General features: G+C 41.8%; 1 protein-coding gene across 1 annotated transcript; it reads left to right on the top strand.

The window, feature by feature from the left end:
- Nucleotides 1-4254: 4254 nt before the first annotated feature.
- bhlhe23 (basic helix-loop-helix family, member e23) lies at nucleotides 4255-6055 on the top strand. The gene has a single exon (XM_085260551.1). It carries the CDS (start codon nucleotides 4656-4658, stop codon nucleotides 5337-5339), a length of 684 nt encoding a protein of 227 aa, XP_085116677.1. The 5' UTR covers nucleotides 4255-4655; the 3' UTR covers nucleotides 5340-6055.
- The last annotated feature ends 4208 nt before the right edge of the window (nucleotides 6056-10263 follow it).

Raw genomic sequence — 10263 nt, 5'->3', positions numbered from 1 at the left:
GCACTGTAAATCCACACATTAATCAGAGTCGGCAGGGAGAGATCAAAGGAGCCTGTTCCATCTTTACTCAGAGCAGCACTTTGATGTGTGCATGTGTGTGCGTGTGTGTGTGTGTGTGTGTGTGTGTGTGAGAGAGAGAGAGAGAGAGACAGAGAGAGAGATGGGGAGTGAGTCAGACAGAGAGGGAGCAGGGTTGAAAGACAGCCTGAAAAGAAAACTCTCATCCTGCTGGGGTTTGAGATACAATCAAGACCTGGTCTAACTTTGAATATCAGCACCTGTTAAGACTAAAAAGAGAAGAAAAAAAATGCTCCCGCTCACTGCATGCACGGGAGTCTACAAAGAGCAAAATTAGCGCACATCATGATGACAGCGTGAAGCCAACACAGCCGTGTGTATAACATGGATGCTCGCGTCCACACGTCTGCATGCATGCACATATAAACGCATTTGCCTACGTGCTTTGCCGCGTGCATTGTTCCTGTCAAATGTGACCGCCGCCAATTTCGGTGCAATGGAAAGTACTTTCCTGCCCCATGGTGGTCCTCCCCTGTCACTGCAGCGTAAGCCCTTCTCCCTTCCTCGCAGCAGACACTGTCACAGAGGATGGTGGTACGCCACCATCGCTTGGCAGCTGAGCCTGCAGTTGCCATGGCGACACGGAGCTGCAGCAGAGGCTTTAAAAGCATCATGTATTAATAGTTGGTGTGTTGACACTTTTTGTGCTTCTTCCATTCTCTGTGAAGCGGGAGCTTTTAGTGCCCAGTCCTGCTTGGAGAAGGTGAGGATTCTGTGTAGTGCTGTTAGCCGAACACTTGGGGATCTGATCTCAGTGAGCAGAGAAGTGCAGTACTGCCATTGCTGTATCTACTTACAGTACAAGGCCACGTTTCACTAACACTCTAGATCCTTAGTCTTAAAGTTAGTGATATTATTAATGCTCTGTGTACACCTTAGAGCTCTGCTTTTGTTTAGATGCTGTTTGCAAAACCCCTTTAAAATAAGCTTCAGTAGTTAGATTGACATGAACATTTGTGCGGTAGAAATAGCATAATCAAATCACACAAAATAACTCAAGAAATGACCAAAACTTTCTTTACAGACAGACCGTTTCTTTTCTGTTGTAATATGTCTAGGGTATTCTTTTTTTTTTTTTTCAATTAATGGACGTCTCTGCCATCTGCTGGCAGAAACTAATACTGAAAAGGTGAATTGCACATTAAGTTTGAGAATTAGATTTAACAAACTATGACGTGATGTAACGCCCACCCTTAATCATCAGAGTAAACCTGGACTATGTAGTGTTTGAAGTCACACACGTGAATAAATTGTAATATAAAATGAGGTTTTCACCTACAAAAAATATGTAAATAGCAACAATAAAAATAAAATCAAACCCACACTGAGAGGTTTGTGATCAAACACCTCGCTATTCTCTGTGTGATATTAAGAATATATAACTAGAAAGCATATTAATATTTCTGTGGGAAGGATATTGTAGAATTTGTTTGTTATCATGAAGCTACATGTTTGCTACAGCCTTCAATCTTTTGTATATGGAAAATCTTTATACCCTGTTGTGCTTTATGTTATCTTTTTACCTGAGATATTTTTATGTGTCTCGCTAAGCACTGATAACAAAATTAATAACAGATTATTCCACAAAGCTGCTGCATTTTCAGAGTTATGGCATTGTGCATGGTGCTTACTGTCACACTGTCATGACTTACTTTTTGTCATTACAGTTTCCAAAAAGCTGTAAGACTGTAAAAATGTAAATAAAAACACAATAAATTGTTTTGGAAATGATTACAACTAGGGGCAAAGACAACATATCAGATGTTGGTAGACAGAAATGTGTTATTATTATTTTGGTATATGCTTATTTTCAATTTGATTGAAAAAGAAGGATGTCATATTTACCGATGTTTTGTGCTACCTCCTCTTTAAATGCACTCTGTAAGCAAATGAGAACTGAGGAGACTAGTTGTCTGTTTCTGCAATTGACTGATGACCTGTCCAGGGGGTACCCTGCATTCTTTTACCGCAACTTTTTAAGAAACTTTTTTGTATTATGTTAGGTTGTCTTATTTTAGACCGCATCTGCCACTTGTCAAATCACACCAACAATAATTCAGTTAAATGTTTCAAAATTCAGTGAAATCAGTTGCTTCAGGATGTCAGAGCAATAGGTTGCCACACAACTACCACACAACTAAGTCATTATACATCAACTAGTAGTAATTGTGTCAAATTCGATTCAACAGTAATTCCTAATCCAAAGGAGTGGAAATACAAAAAAGCACATTGAGATAGTGTACCAAGAATGACTAAGACATGTAGTCCCGTGGACAGACTCAAATGTCCCATCTTTTAAGCCCCTGAATAGCACCGAAGCATTACAGTTTTACTGAGAGACCTAGACAACGTCTAATGCTGTGCTTCCAAGGGGCCATTAACCACACACATAACTCCACTCATGGTGCATTATCTATTTTCCACAACAACAACTGTACATCTGCAGTAACAAAACTAAAAACACCACAGCAGATGCAATAAACACAGTTCTCTTAAACTTAGCAACAAAAACAATGTTCACAGGGCTTGAGGGAAGTTTATCTAAGCCATTATAATAATACAATATATCAAACACGTGCTAATAATTGCATTTGCACACGATCAGAATGTCACACTTTCTCTCCCCATGAAATGAAGGTGCAAACTGCTGTGACTGAGCTTTTCACATACAGTGAATCATTGTGCATCATGAAGATCAAACATCTAAGTGTCTAAGTGAAGTATGAGCCCCTGGAAGTATACACTACTCTTCAATGCAGGTATACTACGGGCATCTTCAAGAGTACTGCGTATATATATATATATATATATATATATATATATATATATATATATATATATATATATATATACATATATCTTGTGGTTCTCCTTCACTGCTTCCATGAAGAGCATGTTGGCCAGTTCTCCGGCTCGAAGGACCACCAGTGTAGGCTCCTCTGGCTCTAGTCCCATGCCTAGCACTTCAGTCTATCCCACCATATACTACATATATATATATATATATATATATATATATATATATATATATATATATATACCTCGTCAAGCTGTCGCACTAGAGCATTTTTAAGGCATCTCCACAAGGTGGCACCATCACCTAAACAAAAATATACACTAACATAGGGGGAGCTGAATGTACAGTGTATGGCTTTAGTGAGTTACGGGAGGCTTCACCGTGGTGTAATGCTCTACAGTGAACTCAGAGTGGCACCGTTATCTCAGCTATCAACTTAGTGACAGTCAGGACACCTGTTCCTCATCCTCAGGAAGTGTCTGACTTGCACTCTAACACCTACAGATATAATGACGTTTTAATTCTGATTATCGTTTGGTATATAATTGTATTACAAATCTTTATTTAGCAGATTTAGCAGATATTTAGAGATCTCAAGTTGACGCTGAGCTATTTTCTTTAAATTCTATCAAAGCATCCTATTGTCTCTTCTTGCAAAGAAGAGTATTGGCCTTTAATATTATCGCAAATTGTGACCATTTTCATGACATTTGGTTACTGATTCTTTCACTAATCACTGACTGGATAGTGTAAGGGGCTGTAACACCTGATGTCTGAGTGTATCTGCCCACGAGCTTTTGTTGGTGCTGATAGCAGAGTGCAGGTGAACGGCGGTCAGGAGGACTGTGGGTTCATTGTTAGGACTATCAATCAGAGAAGGCTGCACAATTGAAACTGATGCCCAAAACTGTCACTGCACTGTCAGCTTGTCTATCTATCACATTCACTTCAAAAAGCAAAACGCTCGAACCTGGAGGTCACATTCCCAAACCTCACAAAATGTCCTTTACCTGATCCCTCACTATGTTTCTGATCTAGACTTCTTCAGATAGGTGAGTCCTTTTTCTCCAACGACCTAGTCGTATGTTAAGGCTTGAGCTCTTCTTCATTTGTGCATTTTAAATGCCTAAAAAAAAATCCTACAAATACCTCCAACTTCAAGTTTATTTAAAGTATCGGAAAGAACAGTTTTGTTAAATTTGTATTTATTCGTGGAGAGTGCCGGCATACACGCGGCTGTGTCAGTTTGTGTTGCATTTATCGCTTTGTGATTGAAATTGGGAGCAGACCTGCGCTCTTCCTGAGTTAATTAAAACGCCCCCCTGATTGGACGGGCAGATAATCCCGACGGGCCTCGTGCTCCTACTAACTTGCAAGCAGGGCAGAGCGCCAGTCACAATCTGCCCAAGGCGAGGGAGGGCAAGAAAGACGCGCGAGAGGAAACCGACCGTACGAAAGGGACACGAGCGCTCCGGTCTCAACGAGCACAGTTAGAGAAGTGTTGTTGAACGTGGGCTATGCGCGCAACAAGGGGGGAGCGCAGTGTACAGAGGAGGTGAATGCATGTAGAAGCTTCAGATTCACAGCCTCCTTCTTGAAGAGTCACTGCACTGACAGAGGAAAGGAGTGAAGAAGGAGAGGAACTCCTTGGAAACAGCAACTCTTGGAGAGAACTACGCGAGAACACGCTACTGTTTCCAAAACAAAAGCTAGGATAAAGGATAAGGATAAAGGAAGCGCGGTAGACTTTTCCTGGTCAAAACCTGCTCTGGAAGAGAAAATGAATGTCAACGAAGAGAATCTGCTCAAGTCCATCAGCAACGACGCGCTCCTCGACCTGACGCAGCGCTACGGGCAGTCAGCCTTCGGGTTTGGCGCTGGCCATGGTGCTGGAAGCCCCGGCCGGTACCCGCTTACACCTGCCACTGATTTCCTCTCCGGGCAGACCGCGAAGTCCAACGAGAGCGGCGGGGAACACACGAGCGACGACGAGGATGGCTTCGACTCGCTGGAGTCCCGGAAAAGGGGCTCGTCATTTGGGGACGACAAGCCCGGAGGGGCCCTCGCTAAGAAGAGCAAGGAGCAACGGTCCCTGCGGCTCAGCATCAACGCCCGCGAGAGAAGGAGGATGCACGACCTGAACGACGCGCTGGACGGCCTGCGCGCCGTTATTCCCTACGCCCACAGCCCCTCGGTGAGAAAACTCTCCAAAATAGCCACTCTCCTCCTGGCCAAGAACTACATCCTCATGCAGGCGCAGGCTCTGGAGGAGATGAGGCGGCTGGTGGCGTATCTGAACCAAGGACAGACCATAACCTCACCGATCCCCACCGCCCTGGCACCCTTTGGACAGGCTGCCGTATACCCCTTCTCGGGTTCCGCACTCGCCACCTGTGCCGAGAAGTGCACTACTTACTCTGGGGCACCGTCGAGTCTCTTCAAACACTGTAACGACAAGCCTTGATTTGCTTTAACTCTCTTTCCTGAACTTTTAGCCTACCTATACTGCACCCGTGTCGGTCTCTCACCCACCCTAGTTATTTTAAAACCATTCTGTGGAAAAAAAGAAGAAAAAAAAAACGACTTTAGTCTAATGCATAATCTTAAGATATGGTTAAGTGAGCATATTGCAATGTTTCATCCAGATTTAACTGACGCTACATAGAAACTGAACTGCTTAGGCCTTCTTATTGGATGACGTCCCTGTTACTTTGTCGCTTGTACTTTACAAACACTTACAGGCCATGTCCAAATTTGGGTAAATTTGAGAAAGCTTTTGTTATCAGCTCATTTGTAATCTATGCAACATTCAGTAACAACAACACGAAACGACGAAACGGGACCCAATGCTACAACATTTAGATTTGAAACCGCAATTAAGGCTTCCCCCGACTGACTATATGATGCTATGTGGGAGATAAAAAACACAACTTTATGTGATTCTGACTGATATTTTCTGATACCATGTGTTGACAGGTTTGTTTTTATTTTACGTTACTGCACATTTCTCATGATTGTATTGTACAACTTAAAAAAAAAATCACTTGCTTCAAGCCCGGTTATCTTAATGGTTATATGACTACAGCCTATCAACTGAAGAAGCGTTTTGGTTGTGTTGCAACATGGATTTCATATATTGTTTATATGTCTTTATAATTAAAACACATATCTATGCTCGGACTCGGTTTGCTTCATTTCAACAACAACGCCACAGCTTTAAAACAGTTTTACACGAGACACACCGCTGACATGATATTTAAACTTCAGGCAGTGTAAAAATACACACTTTACTTAATTTAAAATTTCAAAATTTTCAAATGCATTCTGTTTATATTTACGTTCCGGACACAATGCCGTGTTTTTTAGGAAACCCTGAAAAAACTGACACACTTTTAACGCATCTATTTTTCAAGGCAAACAAATGGGAGAATAACGGTGCATTGTAGCCACAGACAAATTTTATATGTGAAAAAGAAAATAAAAACTATCACGCTGCTAACATGATCTCTACTTCTTACCCTCTGAGTTGAACCCCCCACTCACCCCGCAAAAAATGAGTTGGCATTTTTCTGTTCTTGCATTTCAAGCCTTTGACATGAAGAGATGGGTCTAAACGAGCTCAGTGGGGCTGGTGAGGCCTGTTTGGCACGCAGTGGGGTCGGTGGCGCTGAAGGGAAGTACGCAAGAGCCGCCCGGGGCACCCAGGACCTGTCTCTGGTTATTTGGGTGATTGTATGCTTCCTTGGCGGGCTCTTAAAGCCTGGACAGCTATTAACACGATTTCTGCTCCTGTCTCTTTGGTAGACAATTCACTGAACGTTACAGGGCCAGCTCCCCTTTGCAGGTTGGGCACTGGATGAATTTAGAGCAAAGTATATACATATTTAAAAAGAAAATATGCTTGGTATTTGTACTGGTCAGAGAGAAGTGATATTCACATTCCTGAAAACAAGCATTTGTCTTTGTTTTTGATCATCTCTAACTGTCTGATAGTATCTCTGTTTGGCACACTAATAACAAGTCCATGTTATCGCTAAGTTTACATATCAGTGCTTTATTATTTCTCTTTTTAGTTATAGTAGTGTACATATGTTAATGTAAATAGTCAGATTTCCATTTGTGGTTTTGGGGTGTAAATAAAAAACATCTAACGTCACAAAATATATTACATATTTAACCTATTGATCTGGAAATTAACACTGAACAAAGATCCACACAGTAGTAGTGGATTAAACAACGCTTCCATTAGACTGATTACAATTGTAAACCGTTAGGTAAATGTGCTCTTTTTCAATCACCACCAGCCTGAAAAGTACTTTGATTTGTAAGAAAGAACTTAGAAAAAATGAGTAATACCAGAATAAATGTTGCCTTTAATCTCACAGGTGCTTTTCCTACACTGACATATTCACACTCATTTGTGTTCTTTCTACTTGCTCCGATGAATACATTAAACCAGACATTTGTTCTTGAGCAGTCTGGTAAATCTAGTCAGAGACTAAGTGATCCACCACAGTGTGTCTCTCTTACAATTTAGATACATGTCACAACAACAGGCCACCCATGGCATCTTAAATGGGACCTTTGATGACACATGCCTTGTCTGAGGCCCCGTGAGACAGTTAGGACAGCGGAGATGAAATGTGACAAATGCTGCCAATGATGTGAGGACTCTGGCCCTGCGTTTCATCAGTCCCTGTGCAGCCTAATAGCCATAAATGAGACTGTTGCTTTTTGTGTACCGATGGTTGGGTGGTCACTGTTCCTCCCTATAGGCCTCAGATGTCGAGCTAAAGAAATATATGTTATATTTTGGCACCTTATTATCTTAATGGCCATCAGCGTGCATAGTGGTAGTGTGTTATTTGACATGTTGGCTATACATTAAGACAGATTTGCGGTCTTGCTGGTCACATGATGGTGTTCCCCGATGCTTTAGCCAGTCAGCAGTGAATGAAGTGTGTTTTAAATAATCATTTATCTTCATTTTTCTGTATAACGAGGGCACTTTTGTGTGTTTTACAATTTTCGTAAATGTAAATCAGAATCTGAAGATGTGGGAAGTGGCAAACATTCCTTTTTCTTGTTGTGCAACATGTTGACTGCTCATTTAATTTGCTGATAAATGGACTCAAATTAAATAACTGTTCTTAATTATCCATGTAATAAATTGATAATTACATGGATAATTCATGTGACTTAAAGTAAGTGTCTAATGCAATATCAGAAAGTACAATTTGGTGTTTAAAAATATTAAAATTGAGAGAAATGTACATATCTTTTTTCATAACATACAGTAAAAAAAAGAAAAGAAAAGAAGAAAGAATAAAACAAACACACGTAAAGAATTTTTATCCATACAACTACAATTATACAAACCCATTGATTTTGGATGCAACACAGAAAATAGATACATTTCTGGATATGCTCCGGGCAAGGTTAAAAACAAAATCTGCCACATGTTTGTGAAGGCTACAATTATAAAAACAAGATTTAAAGTCATCATTTAAAACTATGAATGAAGTACAGTGAAAGACAGTTATGTGTACTTATATTCCTCATCTGGACCTGTCTGATCTGTTCTACCATGACAGATTGTGGAGTCACCTCACACACAGAATTTAAAAATAGTCATATTAACCTGCGTCATCACTGTCCTCTCCTCACAAAAACACATTTTCAAACAGGTAGTGGGAGTACTGCAGTTGAACGTAGATTCATCTCTAAATATGATATAATCCAGGTATTTCAAAGTGTTGAAAGAAAATATTTTACTATAAATGCATTGTAGTATTGTATAGCATATATTAAGATTGCAAACTATTATTGCTGCCTTTTCTCACCTATTTTCTCTTGTGGACAGTGTATTTATTCGGAGAAATCCTCGGTGCTTTACTACTCTCACAGCCCAGTGTGGTGCAGGAGTACGGACAGACTGTGTGATGTCTGTAAACATTTGTGTTTGCTCTCGGTGGGATAGAAAGGGAGTGATTTCATTACCATGGCTCAGAGCTTTGAGGTATGTTTGTGTGCTTTTCTCCAACCCGATGGTATAGTACTAAAACCATATGCCCTTAAGTGCGTACCTCTGCCTAATGCATCTGACAGCGCTGTTTTCTCTAATTAAGTTCTCTCCATGTGCAAGCTCATGTGTCTGATGCACATTGTAGCACTCCGTTTCACACACACATAGCCCAACACACAAACTGTACTTACAACAGGGGCCTTGAAGGAAAATGAACACCCTTCGACTCTGATTAAGCTTACTGCAGGGGGACCAAAGGGTTTATTAAACATTAGAGATTTTTTGTCTTCATTAAAATGCGCTCACAGAAGCATAGTTGAGGCTTTGTATGTGAAGTGGCATTGAAGGCTTGTTTTTATGCAGGTTCCTGAGAGGGGGAAGGGGCGAGGATGTGAGATAGAGAATAGACCTAGGCAAGTGGATGTGTGCGCGGGGGGTTCATCAGTGTGTGGAGTAAAAAAGAGGGCACAGCACGTGGAGGAAGAGATGAGGTGCTGAGGAGATGAGAATGCCAGAGGTTGCACTGTAAGGATGCCCCACATTCACCCACCCAGCCACCCGTGGACCTCCAACTTCTCTGCTTCACTATGACATCACACTTTGTCGTCCCTCCCAGCCCCGCCTTGTCGGAAGCGATAAGCGGGTGAGTCAGTTGGTTCCGAGGAGCCATGTGATTTGGGGCGACGTTCCTACAAGTGTAGCGGGGACGGGCCAGGGCCTTTCATTCGTTAATCAGATGTCTAAAGGGGGGTTGGAGAGAGGATGTCTGTTTGTATGTGTCTGTGTTTTTGTGCATCGTGTGAATGTGTGTGCGCGGATGCCCGTGTTTTGTGCTCATATGGCTGAAAACCCTTGAAACATGGCAGCCATGCAAAGCGTTTTGCCTATCGCCACAAGGCACCTGACACGACGCATGGTAGACCCAGACAGTGTGGCAGGGGCCAAATTGGGCCTGGTAGGGGGGGAGAGGAGCTGGGATAGGCAGCACTTGATGACAACAGTCTGAGCCATTGTTGAAAATGATATCCTAGGCCAAAATTACCCTCATTTTTTGTTGATCCCAGGACATTTTGATTCTCAAAGGCTCAATTTTCTTTCAAGACCTCTTTTGCACTTTACTAAAGCTTTTCTCACCCCTACATTCTCCTGCTAACTTGCCTCTATTTCTCCTCCTCCTGCAGTCCCTCCCCCTTTTTCTATCCCTGTGCTCATCACACTCTTTCTCCTTTAGCTTGTTGTCTTGACAGAGGATATGAGCTGACAAACGGGGGCATCCGTTATTGTAGCATGGCCTAATCTCTGTAATGGTCCCAGACATACATAACTGGTGGTGGGCGAACACTAGACATACACAGACACATAG

The sequence above is a fragment of the Mchenga conophoros genome, linkage group LG20 (assembly GCF_057382185.1).
Source record: "Mchenga conophoros isolate Kocher_MC1m ecotype Shallow Benthic linkage group LG20, M_conophoros_male_GT1.1, whole genome shotgun sequence".
NCBI lineage: Eukaryota > Metazoa > Chordata > Actinopteri > Cichliformes > Cichlidae > Mchenga > Mchenga conophoros.
Note: the sequence above shows the minus strand (reverse complement) of the source record. Positions and strands in the feature narration are given on the sequence as shown.

Bases quoted from the DNA above. Each gene is read 5' to 3' on its own strand.
- bhlhe23 (XM_085260551.1), top strand. From the start codon at position 4,656: ATGAATGTCAACGAAGAGAATCTGCTCAAGTCCATCAGCAACGACGCG.